At 45.6% G+C, this 24,305-nt stretch overlaps 1 protein-coding gene and 1 long non-coding RNA gene across 6 annotated transcripts in view; both read right to left on the reverse strand.

Annotated features, from left to right (window-relative positions):
* The window catches only part of LOC144672935 (MORN repeat-containing protein 1-like), a 194,490-nt gene that overhangs the window by 141,870 nt on the left and 28,315 nt on the right, over positions 1-24,305 (reverse strand). For all 5 annotated transcript variants that reach the window (XR_013574212.1, XM_078534942.1, XM_078534941.1 and 2 more), the window contains 2 exons: positions 8,464-8,560; positions 6,069-6,179 (listed from right to left, as the gene is read on the reverse strand). Coding sequence is in view for 4 of the 5 variants with exons in the window: in XM_078534942.1 (XP_078391068.1) it covers positions 6,069-6,179; positions 8,464-8,560 (208 nt within the window). In the remaining variant the exon portion in view is untranslated. The remainder of the gene's footprint in view (positions 1-6,068; positions 6,180-8,463; positions 8,561-24,305) is intronic.
* On the reverse strand, positions 2,153-4,318 carry LOC144672937 (uncharacterized). Its single transcript, XR_013574213.1, has 2 exons — positions 4,165-4,318; positions 2,153-2,339 (listed from the first exon to the last, which is right to left on the reverse strand). It is a non-coding gene; the product is annotated as an uncharacterized LOC144672937 (long non-coding RNA).

A 24,305-nucleotide genomic window follows, 5' to 3' on the forward strand; every position in this document is an offset into this window, starting at 1 on the left:
TAACTTCACCTGTTGCACAAATTTTTGAGATACCTTGCCCTTCCAGAGTGATCTGAGGTAGACTGGGCACTTTTCAGGGCCGAAAGTGATGGTCTTAGGCCTGTCCACGAGCTTGCATGATGCACAGCACAAAACGATCTGATCAGGGTAACCATTATCCTGCGGGATGCCTTTGATGCGCCCTATTTCAGCACCAAGTTTGCATGGTGAGCAAATGGCTCAGGCCCTATTTACAAGGTTGCCAATCTTATAGCGTGTGGAACTGCAGTTTGAGCAATAGGTGAAGCTAGCTGCCTCACGCTGCTGCTATGCTGTAGCAACATGAGTGGTATTCGCCACGAACAGGGTGCTACCGTTAAATGAAAAAGATGTTCTGCCTATCACACAAATGAGTGATGTGGTATATGAATTTCAGTGCCAGTGTGATGCTAGGTATGTAGGCCGTATGCCCCAAAGATTGGCGGATTGTATCAAACAGCATGTCCCAGCCGCTATTCGCAATGGACAGGGTACAGACCATATCCAACCAGCCCCGTGATTGCAAAACTCAAAACACAGTGTCCAACATTAGGTGTAATTCCGTGACTGGGCATTTCTAAATAATCCTCAATGTGCTAAGAATTACGCTGACAACCAATTTAATGTCAATTGGGCTCGCAGTGTGGCGCATGTGTGTGTACTGGAAGCTACATACATTAATGCACAGGGCCCTGTTCTTTGCAAACAGAAAGAACATGTGCATATATTGTGCCTGTTTAAACTAAATGAAATAGGTGACAGTCATTCGCTGATTCACTCCTCAGGACAATGCCTTGTCCAATCAGGGTCAAGCTGCCTGGTTTAAATTTCAAACAATGCTTGGCAGTTAAGTGTCAGTCGCCATCAGTGGTGCATTCCCCATGGCAATGCCACTTGCCAACCTATCAGCACTCTCTTCACATACAGTATAAATTGTTATCTTCCCCTTATATCGGTATTCTTGCGTGTGTCCTGATGCGTGCAAGATGAAAAGCTTAGACGTGTCTCTTTTTTCAGCAATACACAAGTTCTGTATTACCAAATGACTAAATCCTATAGAATGATGCCTATGATAAGCTGAAATTCCGCACTGGTTACTCCAGATTTGCCGAACTTGTCTAAATTTACCATATGACTGTGGCAACCAGAGCGGAGTTAGACCACACAAGAACGCAAAATCATGGAGTGCTGAGCAAGCATCATTTGACATCAAGATCTCCCTGTGAAATGACATGCAAAACCTACAAGTTTGGCCAAACTTGTGAGAAAGTTAAAAGTATTGTCGAGTGGAGAGAAGAGGAAATTTTTACAGCAAGTGAAAAACCATGGTGCAAAGCAGAAAGTGGAAATCGCAAAGGAGTGGGAGATTCCACCATCAAGTTTGTCCCCCATAATGAAACACAAGGTGAGCATCTTGGAACAATTCAACAAGCAGGTATTCTCTCCAGCAAGGCAGAGGATGAGAACAGTTCCCTATCCTGATGTTGAAGAAGCTCTGCTAATGTGGTTCAAGGCTGCCTGAGCAGAAAACGTTCCCATCTCTGGTCCAATCCTGCAGGAAAATATGTTCTTCTACTGAGGAGCCCGAGGAGGCCGATAACCCTGTAAAGTCTGATGAATGTCTGCCTGCTCGAATGCCAGCTTTCAAGGTCAGGTCATTGTAAGTTGTGAATAAAATGAATAAGGACTTCTTCACACACTTACTGTTTTTACTCAGCATTTGGATCTGTTGTTTTTAACATAGACCGCATTTGTAGGCACTTTGGGTTACATAGAGACGCACTCATGTGGGAATGGGGCATCCTCGGATATTATGAAGCTTCTCTTAATTTGGAGGCAGTTCCCCTGAGATTCGACTCACTGAGATTTTATTGTATGGAGAAAGTTGAAGGGCTGTATTTCTTATTTTTATGATAGAGATTGTTGGCGGGTGGTTTGGTTATGTGATGGCATCACAGCTGAGCCCAAACCTGTCCTCAGCCCAACACTCAAACACACATGCACTTCCCAGCGGGGGCCAGGAGTGGGAATTCCGGCTGTTTCTCTCCTCCTTAAATCAGGATCGCTGAGACCAGTTGCAGAAAGTCCTGTCACTTCCCCAGCTGATATCAGCTAATTCAGCCCCAACGAAAAATACAAGTGTGACACGTTTATTAACCTGACAACAAAAAGAAATCCAGTATTTTTTTACATATATTTTTGTTGGCATAGCAACAAGAAAGCAATAAATTCTTTTGCACAGCTGGAATATAACATCTGTGCACTAGCAGATTCTTGTGGATTTTTCAGTTTGAAGCCATCAGTCGAGTGTTTCCAGGTATCTGTTGTCATAACAATAGTTTTGCGTTATTACTGCTATTATATGGGCAACAGATGGGTTGGTCACATGACCGCAAGCAGATTAACCAGGCATTTTATAACTTCCACAGTGAATGCTATAACATCAGAGAGCTGAGCCTGCCAAAAGGAAACATGAGAGAATCTGGCTGCCTCGCCTCTTCCCAAAGATAGCTGTGAGGGGAATACAGCTCGATCCACTTCCAAACATTTTGGCAAAAGGAGATCACTGGAGGGAGATTTTACTGCACTATTGAGTAACTCTCCTGGTTAACCAACTGAATGCTACAAAAACATTTTGCCCAAGCTACCCAACCTGACTCAAAGCTGTTAACACATATCATTGATGCTGGAATGATGCCCAGCACCTGGAGGCAAGCCACATTATAGCTTAGACATAAAGGAAAATCAAAAAGGATTTGTTAAATTTGATTCTTCGCACCTAATTTTCTCCTCTCCTCCTGAGGTTGCTGAGCCTTGTTGGGCTACTGCCTCATGGTCGACATCTGGTATCTCACCCACATGGCCACCCCCTTCATGTGAGTCTCGATGGTAAGTCACCACAGACTATTCAAACACAGAGATAAGCCGAGTTTTGTTTTCACCAAATAGTCACACAGCAGGTTTCCAGCATTTGATGGCAATCAGGTAAGACAGCCCTGGTTGATTACTTTGCCCCCTCCCCTCTCGTCCCAGGGACACTGATGCCAATTAACTGCTTCCACTGCTGCCCTGACTACTGGGGCCAATTTTCAGCTTCAGGTCTATGTGATTTCTAAATGATTTAGAGCTGTTGCAAATCCCACCCGAAAGGTCAAATGCTAATAACACTCAATTCTCCAAAGTATGCTCATTTGCATAATTATTCATTACACAGTGCAGGCTCTGATGGGTCCAGGGAAGTCACTGGCGTTAGGAGATGAAAATTGTAAGTCAGTTAAATTTAAAGGTATGGGAACAATTTACACGTGGAGCCAATGCCAAATAATGAGTATCATCAATTCTTCTTACTTAGAAAGAAAGAGTTTTGCCTGCTGTAGCCAATCAAGTCAGCAGTGGAAACAGCACAGAAATTCACTTCCTCTGTTTCTCCATGCCTCAGGGAAAGCCTCTCATCATCCCATCCTATATAGCTTAACCAAATTCAGCATGTGGGAAATATCTTAAGAGACACCACTCCCTAGCACAGTTTCATTACAACGTGTTTGTCCTGGTCTGTGTGGCATAGCTCCACACTGGCAGAATCATCGGAGAAGCAAGAAGTACTAGTTTCTCTTATTATAAGTTGGACGAGCAGCCATAGTGAGCCTATCTCGATGGATCCCACTCTCTGTAAACAAAGCAGACTATCATCGGCCCACAGGGAGATCTATCTCTACAGGCCCCATTTGCGAGCTCTAACTCTTAAAAAGCTGGACAAGTGCCAGTCCATAGTGAGGGCTGTCTCTGCAGGCCTCGTTTATTGTCTCATTTCTATAATAAAGCTGAACAAGCACCAGTCTATAGCAGCCTGTCTCTGACAGTCCCACATATGCTCTCTTTGAATTTTAAAAAGCTTTTCTTCAAGTTTGACTCCGTCTCCATATTTCCTTTCCCTATTTTGTATTTTGCATGATCTTTTACTTTCCCCTTCTTTGTTAGTTCTCTCTTTCTTTTCTTCCCATTCTATTAATCACCAAATTATTCTTAGATTTACTGTCTTCAGGTTCTTGCTTTTCCCGGTTCTTTTTCCTACGTTTTCTCTCTCTTTAACCTTGGACTCTGCTTTTTATTTTATTTTTATTTCTTCGCTACGCTTTCTCTCCTTACCTGGCTATCTGCTTCTCAGGCCCCTCACAACAGGACAGTTCCGGACCAAATATGTCAGCTCTAATCTGTTGGCTTTGGGCCAGTGCATTGATATAACATGTCTCTTATTAGCTTCATTGGTTTCTGTTGTCCGACTCCAAAACTTCTATTTGCTCCTTCAACTTTCTTCCCTTTTCCTTTCTGACATATGCTGTAGTACCTAACTCAGGTAGCTATGTTCCCTTGCATGAGCCTCAACATTAATTGCTAATAGGGCATTCCCCCACGGGTGTCATCACATCTGGACTTGATCCTGTCCTCACCTGACACTAAAATACACACCCTTTCCAGTTTGAGTCACCAGTTCACTGTCTAGATCAGGTACTTGGTTTGAATTGCTCAGTTTTGTGCCAGGCAGTGAGCCAACAGTGGAAGAAGCCATGAAATAAAAACAGAAAATTATGGAAAAACTCAGCAGGTCTGGCAGCATCTGTAGGGAGAGAAAAAGAGTTAATGTTTCAAGTCATAAGGACTCGAAACATTAACTCTGTTTCTCTCTCCACACATGCTACCAGGCCTGCTGAGTTTGCCAGCATTTTCTGTTCTTATTTCAGATTTCCAGCATCCGCAGTGTTTTGCTTTTATCTTGTGGAAGAATCCATGTCTATTTACTCTGAAATTAGAGAGTGCATCAGGGGAGTAGCCTGCCCAGTTCACCAGGTTAATAGAAAATGGGCATGATCAGTCTGCATTTACCCATGAATTGAACTCCACTCTGCACATTATAAACAAGGCATTGGGTGCAATAATACAAAGTCAGATCAGCATCAAGTCCTTCCAGGACTCACAAATTTGCAAGTATTTGTAGGAAATGATCATATAGCCTGACAGTTTGTTCCTTCCAAAAATTAGTCTTTTTGTTGCCAGCCAGCCAGCTTGTCAGTTTGGGTTTGGTTTGGATCAGTTTTGCTAGTGGGAAACCAGTGTTGCAACTGACAGGTCCTAGCCATTAGCAAGCATTTGCTGTCTCTGAAATAAATTAAATTGGAGCCTTGCTCTTTCAGGTACCCTTTGCGCATTTAAAAGATGTGAAATTAGGTCATCTGCTGCAGGCTGTCGTGCATGACATCTAGTGATGCACAACCCAAGATAATGGGACAGAGCGGCTGCTTTATTCACACCTCCCAGCCCCATTAGATTTTTTTAAAGAAGATTCCTGTGGAGGTTCAAACATTTTTCTGCACGCTATTAAAGATTGAATAAAGCTTTAGAGGAGTGTAAAAAAAAATTGCGACATTGGTACTAGTTTACCAAATAATAATACTGTTTCTGAGGTGAGTTATTAAAATGTGCTGAGAAATTCCACTTTTTCCAGACTACATGTTGTCTATTGCACCTTATCCTGAGCAGTCATCTCTGGCCAGAGCTATTTCATGTCCCTGTCCTCAGGGTGCTCATTCTGCTGGAGTTTGGTTCCTCACCAAGTGGCAATTCTTCATGTGTAAACTCAGGTAGTGAGTGTTGCCAGTCTATGGAACTGGGGTTGTTGGGGTGGGGGGTGCGGGTGGGCAATGTTGGTGATGGGAGGGCAGAGAAGGGGACCAGCAGGGAGGAGATGCATCACATCCAAGCCTAATCCTGTTCTTGCCCAACATTCACACAAATGCTCTTTCTGACTGGGGCGACGCAAAGTCATCAGCAGCACCGAGGTCAAATGCAACTGTACAATTGTTACCCTGTCTGGGATTAGGATTAGACAACTGGGCACAGGGATCAAAGCCAAAGCGTTCCAAGCCTGTATGACTCGGTTCCATGTTTTAGATAGTGCATGTATCCACCAAGCTACCGGGGGGACAGTAAGTCTTGAGTGGTGTTTGCCTGTGGTGTCAGGGAGCCCTGCAATTATGACAATGGATGGCCCTTACCTTTCATAAGCTCCCCTTCATTGTTTTGGAGTTGAACTTCAATGTTAAAAGGAGAACCCTGCACCACCTCCTGTATTTCATCACCGAGGATCACCAGCTTACTGGCTTCAGCTTTTCCCAAAAAGAGACAGATTATAAGATATTGTTAGTCACACACTGTAAGATGAGCAACACCAGATTTTACTTAGAAATCAACACAAAGCCTAACTTATAACAAATGGTGCTAGAAGTGGAGTGTATAGATATTAGACTGAGGGTTATGTGTTGGCAAAATCATAATAGTGTCTCCAGCCACAGACTAATGAACTAATTCTATTAGGAATAAAATGTTATATTTCTTCCTGAATTCTTCACTCAATGTAGGAAAAAAGTACTGAAGGAAAACAGGTGCCAAAAAGCTAAGAATGAATTTGAAGGATCTGGGAGTATTAATGTTCTCAATGTTCCATGAAATCACTCACTGCAAAGCAACAGTCAACAAGACAAAAATAATGCAGTACTCAAGGTGTGATCTGATCCAATCACTGCACAGTTTGAACATGATTTCCTCTGGCTTGGACACTTTCCTTCTAACTTTATGGTTCAGCATTCTTTTTGTTTTGTTGACTGTTGCCCTGCAGTGATTGATCATTTTGAGCGTTGAGAACATTAATACTCCCAGATCCTTCAACCTCATCCTTAGCTCCTTGGCACCTATTTTTCTTGCACCTACTGCCCTTGTTCTTCTAGGTGGCAGAGGTCATGGGTTCAGAAGGTGCTGTCAAAGAAACCTTGGCAAGTTGCTGCAGTGCATCTTGTAGATAGTACACACTGCTGCCACTGTGCACTGGTCGTGGAGGGAGTGAATGTTTAAGCTGATGGTTGGGGTGATAAGTGGGCTGCTTTGTCCTGAATGGTGTCAAGCTTCCTGGATATTGTTGGAGCTGCATTCACCCAATCAAATGGAGTGCATTTCATCAGATTCCGGATTGTGTCTTGTAGATGGTGGAAAAGGTTTGGGAAGTCAGGAGGTGAGATATTCGCTGCAGTATAACCAGTATCTGACCTACTCTTGTAGCCACAGTATTTTGCATGGCTGGTCCAGTTAGCTGGTCCTTCCAGCATGATCAAAGAGGTAAGTTTTAAGGAGCATCTTAAGGGAGGAAAGAGAGTTAGAGAGGCAGAGGGGTTTAGGGAGGGAATTTGAGAACTTAAGGCCTTGGCTCCAGAAAGTGTGGCCGTCAGTGGTGGAACGATTAAAATTGAGGGTGTTGAAGAGGCCAGAATTGAAGGAGTAGAGATGTGTTGGATGGTTAAAGGGCTGGAGGAGGTCATAGAGGTAGAGAGGGATATGATCACAGAGGAATTTGAAAACAAGGATGAATATTTTTAAATTAAGGCTTTTCAAACAACTAGCCTGAGCAGCACCAACCCAATATTTACTCTCTTTTATTGACATAGTTCCCCCTTATATCCCTTAAGGCACTGAGTCTTGCTGGGCTACAGTTCCAAAGGAACCTGCTGGGTAACCATAATTCATGTATAATAATTGACAATATATATATATTGGCAAACTATTCCATCACGAATGCATCACAGACAATTTTGATTGGATTTTCATCAATTCTCCACACATTTGCACTTCCAGTTGGGGTCGGGCATGGGAAGACTGGGTGATTTCTCCCTCCCTAACACAAAGACAGGAGAATCATCCCCAAGAATGTTTCACAAACACGTGTTAGCCAATTCAGAGACTGATGGCAGGTTATATGTGCACATATGCTGGTCCAGGACAGTAATGTACTAATATGCTACTGGACTAGCAAACCAGAGGTCCTGAGCTCAAATCTCACCATGGTAACTCATGAATTCAATAAGTCTGGTAAAGTGTTACTAATATTCAGGAAGGGGACCTGTCACCTCAACATGTGGCTCCAGTCCTGCATGACATGGTTGACTCTTATCACTCTTAATGTCCTCTGAAATAGCCTGGTAAGCCAATCAGTTCAAAGTAACCAAAGGTGGTCAATAATGCAGCCTCAACAGTGTCATCCATGCTCTGAGGACAAATAGTAAAGAAAATGCCTATCAAGAGGAAATGTACCTTAACAAAAAGAGGGAGCCTTACCATTAGCAACATTTGAAAACAGAAGTTTTGGCAGTTTACAAAATAAATTTTATGTTGAAACATAAAGTGGAGAAAACAGAGCTGTCTGGTTCCAAGCAGTGATTATAGGCAATATCCAGAAAAGAGAAAAAAGAAACACACAAAGAACGCTTGCCTCTAAATTGTCATTCAAAACTAAACCTCTCAGTACCCTTCATCAATAAAACAACAGACTGGACGATTGTTAATCAATGACTGTGTTATCAGTGCAACACGTGCAACTGGTAATGCAGTTTAAAGGGTACGCACCGGCGAGGCGACCATTGATCCACATTCCATCATAAGTGACTCCGCTGCAATGAATCATGGAGCCTTGTCCATTAAACAGGTCATTTCTCCACTGTCCCTGAAATGAAGGGAAAAGGTTTCAACCACTATATAATGTTGTCTGTTAGCAACCACTCTATTCCCTCATGACAGAACAATATTGTCCACAGAAGCATACCTCCCACAGCACCATATCACCCACACTGTAGAACTACATCCTCCAAATAAACATATGCCCTACAGAACCATATCCCCCACTACAGAACTATATCCTCTACAGAGCCATATCCCCCACTAGAGAACAATATCCTCCCCATATAATTATACCCACCCACAGAACCATAATGCTTCCACAAAACCATATTCTCCACACAACCACACCCTCCACAGAATTGTATCCCCAGGACAAAACCCTATTTCCCCATCACTCTAGAATCACCCACAGAACCATATCCTCCCCATTACAGAACAGATGACCACTACAGAACCATACATTATCTACAGTACCATACGTCCACATTGTCAGAGCAGGGTAGAGGGAGCTTGCCAGTGCATCTAACAGTGCTATACCTAATCTGGGCATCTTCGCTGTTGGTGCTGCTAAAATGTAAAGTGCTCCAATCCCAGTCCTCATCTTGAAGGGCACAAAATTCACTAAGTTATACAAAATCTCATAAATTGTATTAATTTTAAAGCAGTGATCAGAAACTCTGTGAAACTGCCACCTGCAAACAAACGAGACAATCACTCAATAGGTCATATCTGCCCATCCCAATATCAGCATATCTCCTCTCCTGAGGGTACTGGCTCTTCCTGGCATCTATTGTCACAGGTGCCAGCAGTTGGCTACCATCTGATTCAAACAGGCCATTCTTCATGCAAGAGCCTAGACAGTGAGTGTTGGCAGGCTATCCAACTGTGGGAGCATCTCAATGCCAAGGTTGTTGTATTGGTGAGGAAGCCTTTGTACTGCCAACATTTTTGAACTGACTCTTCAAATATACATAGGTACCATTACTGCCCTCCCAGCATACATTATCTTGCACATGGTTACGCTGAGACCCACAAACAGTCCCAAAACCACTGGATCAAATTAGTCTCTTTAATTTTTTAATCCCTTGTTGATCTATAGAGGTAGACTGCTTACCAAAAGTGAATGCACTTCATTGGTTATGCTTCACTCTACCTGGTCTAGCTGGTTGGCACTGGATCTGATGCCCAGAGATGAAAGAATAGCACTAGAACATATTGTGCCACCCTGCCCCTGAGCACAACAAAAATATTGGTGGTTTCCAAAGCAACTCCGGTAATAAATGGTATGCAACCGGCAACTGTTTGTGCATCTTTTAACCCATGCAGGGTGTTTGTGTACAGTCATATCAGTCAGCCTGTAAGTAACACCAGTCGGATTCCCGCAGGTGTTCCTAAGAAAGGATCCAGGGAGATAAAATTAACGTGCTCCTTCAGAGAGACTGGAATGCATGGAGAATACATTCCCATTAACTTACTTCCCTAAAATTTCACAGGTGAGAGGATCCATAAGAATCCCCACCTGGTCCTCACAGTAAACAGCCACAGCTGATTGTGCAGGTTTGGACAAGAGCAAGGTCTCCTCTGGGAAAGATGGCAGCACACAGGCAACCAACAAAACTCTCCGTACTCCAAATATTTGGAAGAATCATAGTAAAATGTCTGCTTTAGAATCTTAGCCAAAGTCTGACAGATGCTAAATAGACATACAAAAGAACATAAGAAAAAGGAGGAATAGGGCCATAAGGCCCATAAAGTCTGCTCCTTTGTTCAAAAGATCATGGCTGATTCTCAACCTCAAATCCACTTTGCTGACCTATCCTCATATCCCTTCATTCCCTTAGTGCCCAAAAATCTATCACTTTCAGTCTTGAATATACTTAACAGCTGAGCATCCACAGGCCTCTCATGTAGAGATTTCCAAAGATTCACAATCCTCTATGTTAAGAAATTTTTCCTCATCTCAGTCGAAATGTCGACCCCTTGACCTGAGACTAAGGGTGGAATTGTCCCAGATTTGCACTAAGTGTGTAAGTAGACGAGAAAAAGGACTTTTTACCCGCTGGCCACAATGGTGGCTTTTCATGCCGTATCATCCTATTCCCAATATGTCCTGCCTCATTAATAATTTATTCCTGGGAAACACGCAGGTCACTGCTTGGCTGGCTTCTAATTCAACCGCCTCACTGTCACCTCAGGCCTTCATATTTAAAGGCCGCACCTGCACAGAGCTAGCACTCTTCAAGGGATAGGAAGCAGCTGGGAACTGATGGCTGACAAAGGGAGGAAACATGCTAATCCTCAGATTTCACGACAACTCTCTCGAGCGCCTACTGGACATAGTGGAGGCCTGCCGCGATGCCCTCTACCACCACTCGGGGCAAAGACCAGCAAGTACGATCACCAATACAGCAGGGGAGGTGCTGGCAGCAGCGGTCAGTGCCAACGCCCTGCAAAACAGGACAGCCACCCAGTGCCACAAGATGATGAATGATCTTCTCTGTTCCGCGAGAGTAAGTCACTCTTCTCATCACTCTCAGCTCATACACTCACAAACCCATCACACATCCACAGGGATCTCATTCACTGCCTGTTCAAAGGACATCACCATTTACTCTCTCTCACACACCTTCATTTGCCCTGCGGATAATGTCTTCATCCCATCCATGGCACCACTGACAACCCATATGCATGCTAGGCGTTCTTGCTATCTGGCCAGGCAGGTGTCCTGCTTACACTCTTTCCATCTGTATTCATGCAGGACAAGCTGGCACACAACAAAAGGAAAAGTCCGCAGGCTGGTGCAGGAATGCCTGAAATCAACTTTGAGAATAGAGTCATCCAGCTGGCTGTCAAAGATCTGGACCATTCCTGTGCTGATGGTGGTGCTCTACTAAGCGAGGATCCAGCAGTGTAACATCCATCAGACAACCATGCTGTGAGTCCATTCCCCTCTTCTGCAGTCTCCTCCCTGCCATGCACTAATTATCTCTTCTTGTTTTCGCAGGCACATCTGGGAAGCAGCCGAGGGGGTGTACGACCCAGGTCCTCCAGTCAAACCCTGAAGAAACTTCAGAAGAAGAATCTGATGACACTCTCATTGAAGACCCATCACAGTGCTCACCCACACCCTCCACCAGCGCGGAGACACACACTTCAGTGGGACCTAGTTCCACAGTGGCCTCGGGGTCACAATCTGGTGAGCACATCGCACTGTCTGATCCACAGCAGGCGGCAGCAGAGATTACCCAGGTTTCCAACATTCGGAGCATTGCTGGGAGCCAGAAATCTTCTCTGTCCGAGTAGGATGAGGAGCCTCTGAACTCGGTCATACCTCAGTTGCTGGAGCTGCAAAGGCAAGCTCAGAAACATCAGGAAGAGGTGACTGCTGAACCCATCAGATTGCAAGGCACAATGGAGGATTCCATTTGCCTTCAGTCTGGGGTGATAGCACCAGCATGCCAACGTACCAAGGTCAACACTGGTAGGATGGTGGCTGACATGGAGACCTTGATCCAGGACAGTGGTCCTGCACTGCTGGGCAGGCTGAGCTCCATCACTGATGCCTCCAACAGTGTCAATGTGAGAGGGGTGCCAGGCAGCTCAATCTCAGTCCAGCTGGAGGAGAATCAGCAGATGCACACCCTCGGGCCATCCACTCAGGTGACTCCGGGACTTCTGGCCCATCTGAATTCCCTCTTCCTATGACCCCAGCAGCTCCAGCTCCACAGGCCGAGGAGGGCACCACTGCTACACAGCAGGACCCTAGAAGCAGGCCGTGGCCCTCCAGGTCTTGGCCCTCCAGAGGGCACCTGTCAAGGTCATTATAGACAGGATATAGCAGTCAGCAGGCTGCCTCCACCTCCATTGTGGATGTCGGGGGAGCACCATGACGTAGCGGCAGGGTTAGGAAAGTAAAGGAGATGTAGTTTCACAGCCTGAGCACAGGTGTTAATCACTTATATATAACATTCACTATTGTAAATAAACTCCCAAGAATGTCTGCTTGCCTATGGCTCCTTGTTCTGATGAGCAGTGTTCGCATCACTCAGATGTGAAACCTTGGTCCCTGAATAAGATAAAGGCAGATATCTCAGTCTAGGGTCTCTTCCCTGTACTTTGTGCAACCTTCCCAGTACACTGATGGTGTGCCTTCACTGTCCACTGGTCACATCAGTCATGCCTGCACCTCGATGGGGTTTATCATTGCTGCCAGGATGTCCTGGGCCGGCGGCACAGAGTCCCTCATTCTCTCTGTGTGTTCCCAGCACCTTTGAGGTGTGGCTGCCCCCCCCTCCCCATCTCATCAGCATCTGTGTCTAGTGACAGTCTGGTCCTGAAGGGTGCAGCTCACGAAGGATGTCTTGGATCATGAGAAGTTAAAGTTTCCCCACTGCATCTCCATGTTATGACCCTGTTTACAGAGCACAAGCGAGGTGCCATCAACCAGACAGGAGTTAGATATTCATACAAGCTATGTGAGGATTGATGGAATGTCCCCACTGCATGTCACCATCATCCTCCTGGAAGGTAGGGACTATGAACATCCGCTACATCTCTATGACAGGAGCTTCATCACAGAGGGTATGTGCGCTGCAATCAGCCATACAGGAATCAAACGTTCACAGATGCAACGTGAGGATCTATGGAATCTCCTCACTGCATGTTGTCATCATCCTCCATGAATGTAGCAGCTATGTGGGCCTCCCGAGCGCTCCTGCCTCATCTGACCAGTGCAATGGCCTCACTGTTGTCATCCTTGCCATTGGAGGAGATGTGCAGCTCCTCCATCTCCACCTCAGCCAGTTCCTCCCACCATTGCAGCACCAGGTTGTGAAGGGCGCAGCAGGTGACGACAATGCATGACACCCTCTGTGGACTATATTGCAGAGCTCCACCAGACTGGTCCAGGCACCGGAACCTCATTTTCAGCATCCCGATGGTATGCCCCACCAAGGTGCGAGTTGCAGCATAAGCCTCATTGTACCTTCTCTCTGCTGCACTCTGAGGCCACCACACTGGCATCATCAGTCACGTCCTCTGCAGATAGCCCTTGTCCCCAAGGAGCCAACCTTGCAGCATCTGTGGACTCTGGAAGATATCAGGGATCTGAGGCCTACTGAGAATGTAAGAGTCATGGAGACTCCCTGGTAACCATACACAGACCTGCAGGATGTGTTTGTGGTGGTTGCACACCAGCTGCACATTCAGTGAGTGGAAGCCTTCGCGGTTGACGTAGTTCACCGCTTGTTGCCATGGAGATCTGAGTGCGTGCAGCTGATGGCACCCTGCACCTGTGGGAAACCTGAGATTTGGGCAAATCCCAGCGCTCTTGCTTCCTGGTTTTCCTGATCCTGCGCAAAATGCACAATAGTGTGTGCCTTAGCGAATATGGCATCCGTGACCTCTTGGATGCATTTGCGTGTGGAGGCTTGCGATGTCCCATAGAGTCACCTGTGGAACTCTGAAAGGAGCCACTGGTGTAAAAATTGAGCGCTATGTTCACTTTCACGGCTACTGCCAGTGGATGACCTCTATGTCCCCATGGTGCCAAATCCTGCAGCAGGTGGCAGATGTGACTGACCAGTTCCCTGGACATGCTCAGTCTTCGGTGACACTGGTTCTCGATCACCTACATGAATGACAAGCGCCATCTGTCGACCCTGGTCTAGCTAGGCACTGACCAGCGATGGCTCTTCAGCGGCGTGCACAGGAGCCCCAGCCACCCCTTCTTCTCGAGGATGCTGCTCCTCCCTCTGCCCAGCCAGGCGCCTCCGTCGCTCTCTTCTCCATTGTCTCCGCTCCCTGTAAACCATAAGGCATACAGCGAAATCACCAGGCTCCATGCTCTTGATGTACTCCTCCTGCAGGATGAAAGAGACACGTGGGTTAGCATGGGTGTACTAAGAACCTCTCTTGGCTAAGTCCGTAGGCCCCATAACGTATCCCAGGGAGGCTGGCTACCATTTGGATGGCCAGAGTTTAGTGTGCTGCATGGCTGCCCAAAACCCCACCCTCCTCTGCCCCACTCCACCTGACTGATTGGTGGCAGCTTCACCCACTGGACTGCATGCTGTGCCCTCAGCTCAGGCGCAGGCATTCTCCTAACCTACACTGCATGATTGCATTCTTAGTTTGAACCATTGGGGAGCCTGGTCCAAAACTGAATGAAGACATTGATAAGGGGCTGCTCCATGGCCAGCTTTCGCAAGGAGATTGTACAACTTTCCCAGTCATCCAATTGTTCTGCTTTCCTCATTAGTTTGCAGTCTATGCCCGAGGAGTGAAAAGTTCAGGAGCATTTGGTGGCAATTTCATCCCTCTGCATTGCTCGAGTGGGCAGATAAGCTAGAGGCCCGACTCCAAGCATGTCAATGTGGCTGCGCCTGAACTGTCTCAGCTGCAGAGGAAAGGTCACTTTATACAAGGTTTGCCTAATGCATGGCCACTTCCCACCCCCCCAACATGTGCTTGTGCACTACCTTCTGCCTTGCCCCCCTCCAACTCGCCTCAACCACAGTGCAGCCCTTGTCCCAGCACCACACTTTCAGCCAGCCGGGAAAAAGCGATTTGCCTGTGTCCTCGCCTGAATGTACGGCGCCTCTCCCTTGAAGTTGAATGGGTGACCCTCGCGAGCTCTGTGCAACATTAGTATGCACTCACCTCCAAGTTCGCCTTAAAGTTCAGCTTGCCAGGTGCATGCCTTTTAAATGCTGTTGCGAAGCATGTCAGCGTGACCTGGGTGAAACATTGTTGGGGGAGGGTGGGGGGGATGATTCGGCGAGCAGGGCTTATAATTATATGCAGATGTATCAAAATGAGGGATGGGCAACAAATGGTCTTGCCAGTGACATCCACATTCCATAAAAGAGAAAAAAAAAATTTCCTTCGGTAAGAAAACCAAAAACTGTGCACAGTGCTCCAGGTATTATTTCAACAAAGCCCTATGTAATTGCAGCAAGACTTCCTTACTCTTATACTCCAACCCCCTTGCCATAAAAGCTAACATAATATTTGCCTTCCTAACTGCACGCTATAACTACACAATAACTTTCTTTACACCCAAGACCAACATTTATTAGTCTTTCACCTTTTAAAAAATATTCTGGTTTTCTATTCTTCCTCCCAAAGTGGATAATTTCACATTTCCCCACATTATACTCCATCTATCACCTTCTGGCCATTCACTTAGCCTGTCTATATCCCTTTGCAGCTTCTTTCTGTCATCCACAAGGTTCACTTTCCCACCTAACTTTGAATATCAGCTGCCTTGGAAACATTACACCTATCCCCTCACAAGTCATTAATGCAGATTGTAAATAGCTGAGACCCAAGCATTGACCCTCCTGGCACCCTATAGCCTGCCAACTGAAAATGACTCATTTATTCTTACTCTCCATTTTCTATCCATAAACCAACCCTCAAACCAAGCAAAATACCACTAAAAGGGTCTGTACATCCTGTTGAATTAGTTTTCTGGCCCTAACCCATCCCGTTTGGACTCTGTATGTACAGTGCCTCTACACCTCTGTCCCTCACCAGGACATACAGTCCTTCTATACCTCTGTCCCTCATTAGGATACAGACTGGGATCGAACCTTTCTGGTTTGTATAGCTTAGAGATACACGGGTCAGTGCACTTGGAAGCTGAGCCACTAATGGCAGCTGCATTTGAATGTTTTCACCATTCTCAACCTTTTGTACATAACAGAATGCCCTTGTGTCCATTGAACAGGACACAGAGGAAAGCAAATGAACTCCCTGGAATATTTTCAATAAAATGCATGCATGGAAACAGATGGCCAGGAGGGAATTATAAGAGAGGAATTGACTCCAGAATTTCAGAAGAATGAAGAGGAAAGTGAGAAGAATGTTTTTTCCCCACACAGATGGTTATTAGAACATGGAATACGTTACCTCGAGGGGCTGTTGAGGTAGAGAGCATAACATTATTTAAAGGGGAACTAGGTAAGCATTTAAAAAGAATATAAAAGAACAGAGGGAAAGGGTAGGGAAATGGAATTAAGATAGATAGATAGTTCTGCTGAAGGGCCATGAGGGCTCAAAACGTTGACTGATTTCTTCTCCGCCGATGCTGCCAGACTTGCTGAGTTTTTCCAGGTAATTCTGTTTTTATTTTGTTTTGGATTTCCAGCATCCGCAGTAGCTTTTAGCTTTTTGTTTTTATCTTTGTGTTTGATTGACTGCCACCTCTCTTCAAAAAAATGCCCTCTTGGAAGAAGTATGGTTCTGTCCTCCGACAGGATTTCCGACTGTCTCTTCTGCCCTGCTCACCTTCATTGCTTTCCATTTCTCTCCTGGTATTTGACAAGGTGTTTACTAAAACCCGCTTTCACAGCCATATCTCCTTTCTCAGTGACTGTCTCCGTCTCCGACTCACCCCACATGGATTTCAACTGAAATTCCATCCCTCTTGTTTCGAACCCACCCAGGATTACAGGTATCTCCGGGACATAAAACGTTTCTCGGACTGCTGTTCCCGTCGCATTCTGAGATCCACACTCAGTGCCATGCGCCGCCATATGAACACACTCGACCTCTCCCTCCAGCAGCACCGCCGCACCCTTTTTCAAAGCTGCGCGTGCCCCCAGTTTAATTTTATTCTTCGCCTCATCCGTCGCCTCAACAAGAAACTTTTTCTCTTTCTCTCAAGTGCTAAGGAACGCAAGCTCCAACAACTCATCGACTCCAACACCCATCGGGGACCCTCCACCCCTGCTTGTCCCTCCGTCCTCACCCCATCTTCCAATCCCAGCCCCAGCCGCGTATTCACTATACCCCCTGACCTTCCCCTCTCCGATGCTGAACGTTCAGTGCTCAGCAAAGGACTTAGTTTCATACCCTTACGCCCTCATCTCAATGAATTTCGGGCTCGGCATGATGCTGAACTCTTCTTCCGCCGTCTTCGTCTCCGTGCTCACTTCTTTGGGCAGGAGTCCTCTCCCCGTTCAACGGATCCTTTTACCCACCTCCAATATTCTCCCTCCACTTGGACCCCTCCCTCTGGATTCTTACCTTCTCTTGATCTTTTCATTGAGAACTGTCGGCATGACATTAGCCGTCTCAATTTCTCTGCTCCTCTCACCCATTCTAATCTGTCTCTCTCTGAACTCACTGCACTCCGTTCTCTCAGGTCCAACCCCAACATTGTCATCAAACCCGCTGACAAGGGTGGTACTGTTGTTGTCTGGCGCATTGACCTCTACCTCGCGGAGGCTGAGCGTCAACTCGCAGACGTTTCCTCCTACCTCTCCCTGGACCATGACCCCACCACAGAACATCAAGCCATTGTTTCCAGGACTGTCACTGACCTCATCTCCTCTGGAGATCTTCCTCCCACAGCTTCCAACCTCGGACGGCCCGCTTCTACCTCCTACCCAAAATCCACAAACAGAACTGTCCTGGCAGACCGATCGTGTCAGCCTGTTCCTGCCCCACGGAACTCATTTCTCGTTATCTTGACTCCCTTCTCTCTCCCCTTGTCCAGTCCCTTCCCACCTACATCCGTGATTCCTCTGACACCTTACGTCACATCAACAATTTCCAGTTCCCTGGCCCCAACCGCTTCCTCTTCACCATGGATGTCCAATCCCTCTACACCTCCATCCCCCACCAGGATGGTCTGAGGGCCCTTAGCTTCTTCCTTGAACAGAGGCCCCAACAATCCCCATCCACCACTACTCTCCTCCGTCTGGCTGAACTTGTTCTCACACTGAACAATTTCTCCTTTAACTCCTCTCACTTCCTCCAAATAAAAGGTGTGGCTATGGGTACCCGCATGGGCCCCAGCTATGCCTGTCTCTTTATGGGGTATGTGGAACATTCCTTGTTCCAGTCCTACTCCGGCCCCCTCCCACAACTCTTTCTCCGGTACATCGATGATTACTTCCGTGCTGCTTCATGCTCTTGTCGGGACCTGGAAAAATTTATTAATTTTGCTTCCAATCTCCACCCCTCCATCATCTTCACATGGTCCATCTCTGACACTTCTCTTCCCTTCCTTGACCTCTCTGTCTCAATTTCTGATGATAGACTGTCCACCAATATCCATTACAAGCCTACCGACTCCCACAGCTACCTCGACTACAGCTCCTCACACCCCGCTTCCTGTAAAGACTCCATCCCATTCTCTCAGTTCCTTCGCCTCCGTCGCATCTGTTCTGATGACGCTACCTTCAAAAACAGCTCCTCTGACATGTCCTCCTTCTTCCTTAACCGAGGTTTTCCATCCACGGTCGTTGACAGGGCCCTCAACCGTGTCCGGCCCATATCCCGCGCATCCTCCCTCACGCCTTCTCCTCCTTCCCAGAAACATGATAGGGTCCCCCTTGTCCTCACTTATCACCCCACCAGCCTCCGCATTCAAAGGATCATCCTCCGCCATTTCCGCCAACTCCAGCATGATGCCACCACCAAACACATCTTCCCTTCACCCGCCTTGACGGCATTCCGTAGGGATCGTTCCCTCCGGGACACCCTGGTCCACTCCTCCATCACCCCCTACTCCTCAACCCCCACTTATGGCACCTCCCCATGCCCACGCAGAAGATGCAACACCTGCCCCTTCACTTCCTCTCTCCTCACCGTCCAAGGGCCCAAACACTCCTTTCAAGTGAAGCAGCATTTCACTTGCATTTCCCCTAACTTAGTCTACTGCATTCGTTGCTCCCAATGCGGTCTCCTCTACATTGGAGAGACCAAACGCAAACTGGGCGACCGTTTTGCGGAACACCTGCGGTCTGTCCGCAAGAAAGACCCAAACCTCCCTGTCGCTTGCCATTTTAACACTCCACCCTGTTCTCTTGCCCACATGTCTGTCCTTGGCTTGCTGCATTGTTCCAGTGAAGCCCAACGCAAACTGGAGGAACAGCACCTCATCTTCCGACTAGGCACTATACAGCCTTCTGGGCTGAATATTGAATTCAACAACTTTAGATCTTAAACTCCCCCTCCCCCCATCCCCACCCCGTTTCTTTTCCCCCCCCACCCGCCTTTTTTTTCAATAATTTATATAGATTCTTCTTTCCCCACCTATTTCCATTATTTTTAAATCTAAAACTAAAACCTTTAGTCTTTCCACCCCACCCCCACTAGAGCTGTACTTTGAATATCCTGTCTTGCATTCTTAATTAGCACTTTTCTCAGACAAAGACCGCCACCTTCAACACCTCTTTGACCCTTTTGTCTCTGACATCTTTTGATTATCTGCTCACACCACACCCTCAATGTGTCTCTTCCCCCCCACCCACCTTAAACCAATTTATATTTCTCCCTTGTCTGGCAACATCGGCGGAGAAGAAATCAGTCAACGTTTCGAGCCCTCATGGCCCTTCAGCAGAACTGAAGCATAGTACTATGATTCATTAGTATGCTTCATTACTATGCTTCAGTTCTGCTGAAGGGCCATGAGGGCTCGAAACGTTGACTGATTTCTTCTCCGCCGATGCTGCCAGACTTGCTGAGTTTTTCCAGGTAATTCTGTTTTTATTTTGTTTTGGATTTCCAGCATCCGCAGTAGCTTTTAGCTTTTTGTTTTTATATTTCTCCCTTGTTGAAACTATGCTTCAGTTCTGCTGAAGGGCCATGAGGGCTCGAAACGTTGACTGATTTCTTCTCCGCCGATGCTGCCAGACTTGCTGAGTTTTTCCAGGTAATTCTGTTTTTATTTTGTTTTGGATTTCCAGCATCCGCAGTAGCTTTTAGCTTTTTGTTTTTATAGATAGCTTTAGTTGAAGTGCAATCACTGATACTGGCGCAATGGGCTGAATGGTCCTTTTCTATGATTTTATTATGCATCAAACTTGAAAAATAAAGCTTCAGCCCATTTATGGATTATTTAAATAGTATGCTTGTCTTAATGCATTGAAAGTCAAGGGTGACATTTATATATAACATAAATATTTCTATTAAACTTAACAAAAAAGAGTCAAAATTAGGGATGGCAGTGCAAGGGAATGGAATATTTTTCCATTGTTTGAACCCAGGGTTAGCAACAAGAATTCCCAAATTGGACAAAGCAGAGGTTAGGCACATGATAAAATTCTCAATGCACTGCCTTAATTACACATCTAACCCTCAGTCTTGGGAGAGTATCATTCACTTAACTGATGTAACATTTCCAGCCATTCTTGTGGCTTCCTATTCATGGGATTATCAAAGAGTTCCTGTGTGGTTCTTGGCTAATGAGGAACTGGGTGTGGCCATCCAGTCCTTTCATGTCAGACTCCCACAGGCTGGACAGGGAACACATTCTCATCCTATTAGTCTGAGCCTGAAGGGCAGATGTGCCATCGGTTTGGGGAATGCTGAAGTTAGAAAGTTATTTTTCTTCTATTCCCTCATTCAGGTAGAAATAAAACAGCTTATTCAAATATTCATATTCTCCATTTGTGCCACACCACTTATTTCCTCATCCGAGGGCCCTCTGCATGTGTCAGCTTTGACAGGCCACCTGAGTGTGGAGGACATCACAGCTAAATATGATCTTGTCCTCTCCTGGCAATCATCCATGCCCATTTCCAGCAGGGAGGTCAGGAGCAGGAACCTGGGTCAACTTTATGTATGATTACGTACAAAGATTGTAAACCACAGAAACTTGCCTTTCAGCTCAATTGGTCCATGCTAGTGTTTATGCTTCACATTATCCAGTTCCCAACCTTCAATTATGTGCTAACAAACTGGATATTCCTGTAATCTTTCTGTGGTTATCTTAGCTCACTGTCTGTCGGTATCCAGTATTCTGCTGATGAATCCAGCCATTGATAGGATAAATATCTCTTCTTTCTGTCAATTCTAAGGTTCTTAAGCAAACTGAGTTTTAGTTTCTCAACCAATATACTGCCCAGAATGAGGTACTAAACTGGCAATCTTCCTCAGGGAGCCCTCAAAAGGTGGTAAAGCCTAATGAAGGGGAACGTCAAGCTGGGCTGTTCTTCTAAGGTCGAAGTCCAGGCATGTGATTGGGGTACAGTAGACCTTGTCTCTCCCTAACCCAAGGGATGCTCAGGCGAGCGCTAGTGCTGCCAGGCTTAAATCAGCTAGTGATGAACTGAAACTTACATCAATAAGCAGCTTCATCAAAGCTTTGAAGGAAAGAACGTGCCTTTATATAGCACTTTATCACACCTTCAGGACATGCCGAAGTGCTTCACTACCAATTACTTCAATGAGTGTGATCAACCGAGCCAAGCTAAAACAACAATCCTTTGTCTGTCCTGGGCCCGTTGATCTTAGGAGGCCTAGAATGGGCCTCAACACTCCAGTGTTACGGAGATGATGGTGACCGTGGTGTGGGGGTGGCGTGGGAAGAATTAAGCTAGGAATTCTTGGCTTGCAAGCCAGTTTTAAAATATTAAAACCATTACTCCAGTCCTATCTCCACCACCCCCACCTCCCTCTTGCTGGGAATAACTAACATTTTCGCATCACTCTGACCTTCATAGGGAGGTGAAGGAAATTACTACTCAAAACCTGAAGGCCAACCCTCAGCATAAATTTGCATTACATCCACATATTTGTCATAGTGCAGCCGAAAGTTTCTAAATGATTAAGTGTTGTTTGCACTAGTCTTCGGTATTTGCAGCAAATCCAAACATTCATTCTTATAGGCGGATAGTAATTCCCCACGCAAAACTCCACAGTCCCAGCCGCGAGTACTCAGAGATGATTCATTACCCAGTCGCTGAATTATTACAGAATTGTTTTGCTAAGTGCATTGCAAAAAAACCCCCAAAATCCCACTGTCAGCACTACAGACAAGCAAAGCACTCAAGTGTAGGGAGCTTTAAAACGAGGACAGGTTTAGGGTTCTCCGGTTCTTTGTTTGTTTGGATCTATATCTGCTGATTTGGTTGGTTTTTTTTTTGGTTTGGTGATGCTGAAAAATGAGCACGCTAACCGGCTGCGTCTTACAGTGCAAGGGAGCTGAAAGTCACCTACACATTCAAACTGACACAACCGCTGAAGCACACAGGGTCTAATTGACTTTGCTCCACTTATGTTAGTTCAGATCTCTTGCACTGTCGGCCTCAGTAACTCCTCCAAGACTGTTCCCTCAAGCAGTCTGCCACGTACATAACTTTGTTGGTGCCACTATTCATTGTCTGCCCCTTGTTACCATTGTGATAATGTTCCTAACCCACCACTGATGTACTTCACTACTGGTCATGGTGAGACGTGAATTCACGACTTCTGGGTTGTTAGGCTAGTACCAGACTACTGTTGCTGCATTCTCCTTTACCGAGCAATCAAGTAATAAAAATTATATACCATAGAACAAATCTGGTTTATTGCTGAGATTATAATCCCATTTATAGTCAGTATACTTTATTTTCCCAATTGTAGAGTCCAAAATTTTTCCAGTTATGTCAACCTTAACATTACAATGTAATTTACGTAAAGTTAAAGAACTTGCATTTATTTAGCGCCTTTAACGTGAGTAAAACATGCAATGGCATTTCACAGGAGCAAAATTTGAAACGAAGGTACCGAAAGAGATGTTAAAACGGGTGACGAAAAGCTTGGTCAGAGAGACAGGTTTAAAGAAAGAGACCGACGTGAAGAGGTTTATGGAGCAAATTCCAGAGCTTAGGGCCTAAGATGGCTAAAGGCATAGCAGCAAATGGTGGGCAACGAAAATTGGAGATGCGGAAGAGGTCAGAATTGTAGGAGTGCAAAGTTCTCGGGCAGTTATATAGCTGGAGGAGATTACAAGGAAGGCTTTGGAAGGATTTGAACACAGGATAGAGAATTTTAAGAATTTCTCACTATCTGTTCTATAAAAACCCTTCATAACTTTCAATTCCACTATTAATTGCTCTGTTACATTCTATGCTTCAGTGTGTTGCAGAGACAGGTCAAGTACATCTGTGGGATAGTTTGGCACAAGAGATGACATTGTAATGCTGATTTTGCTGTTACAATCCCCATGGGGGACTGTAAACCTAAATAATCAACTTTATTAAATGATCCCCAAAGGGATTTCACTTTTTGCAACTTTTTAAACACAAATCCAAATCAACATAAATTAAACATGAATTAACAGGCAAATTATACTTCAAATAAGAAGGTAAATTTCACTTGAAATGGGGGGGATGGGGGGTATAGTGGTTATGTCACTTGACTGGTAATTCAGAGGACAAGGCTCATGCTCTGGAGGCAAGGGTTCAAATCCCACATGGCAGCTGGTGGAATTTAAATTCAATTAATAATCTGGAATTGAAAAGCTAGTCTCAGTAGTGGTGACCACGAAACCATTGATAATTGTTGTAAAAACCCATCTGGATCTTTAATGTCCTTTAAGGAAAAAAATCTGCCAACCTTGACTGATCTTGCCCCCATGTGATTCCAGACACAGAAATGTGGTTGACTCATAACAGTCCTCTGAAATAGTGTGGCAAGGCATTCAGTTCAAGAGAAATAGGGGATGGGCAATGAATGCTGGCCTTGCCAGTGATGCCCACATCCCTCAAAAAAAATTTAAAAATTGATACAATCATGATATGTCTTACAAGCACAAGCTTGTGCCACAAGCATTTGCATTACTCCCCGCATAAATGTGGCATTACATAGCTACACATTTCCGCAATACGATGTTTTTTATTCACAAAGGGCAGGTCAGGAGTCCTATCCTACAACAGCTTTCGCCTTTTAGTTTTACAGGTATGATTATCATCAGTGAAGTACACTTCTACGAACCCTCTCCCCCTCAGGACATGACAGTCCTGACGGTTTGGCTTTCCTGAGTTCCTTTTTAATCAAACAACCAACAACAC

Source organism: Cetorhinus maximus, unplaced genomic scaffold, assembly GCF_964194155.1.
Source record: "Cetorhinus maximus unplaced genomic scaffold, sCetMax3.hap1.1 HAP1_SCAFFOLD_154, whole genome shotgun sequence".
NCBI lineage: Eukaryota > Metazoa > Chordata > Chondrichthyes > Lamniformes > Cetorhinidae > Cetorhinus > Cetorhinus maximus.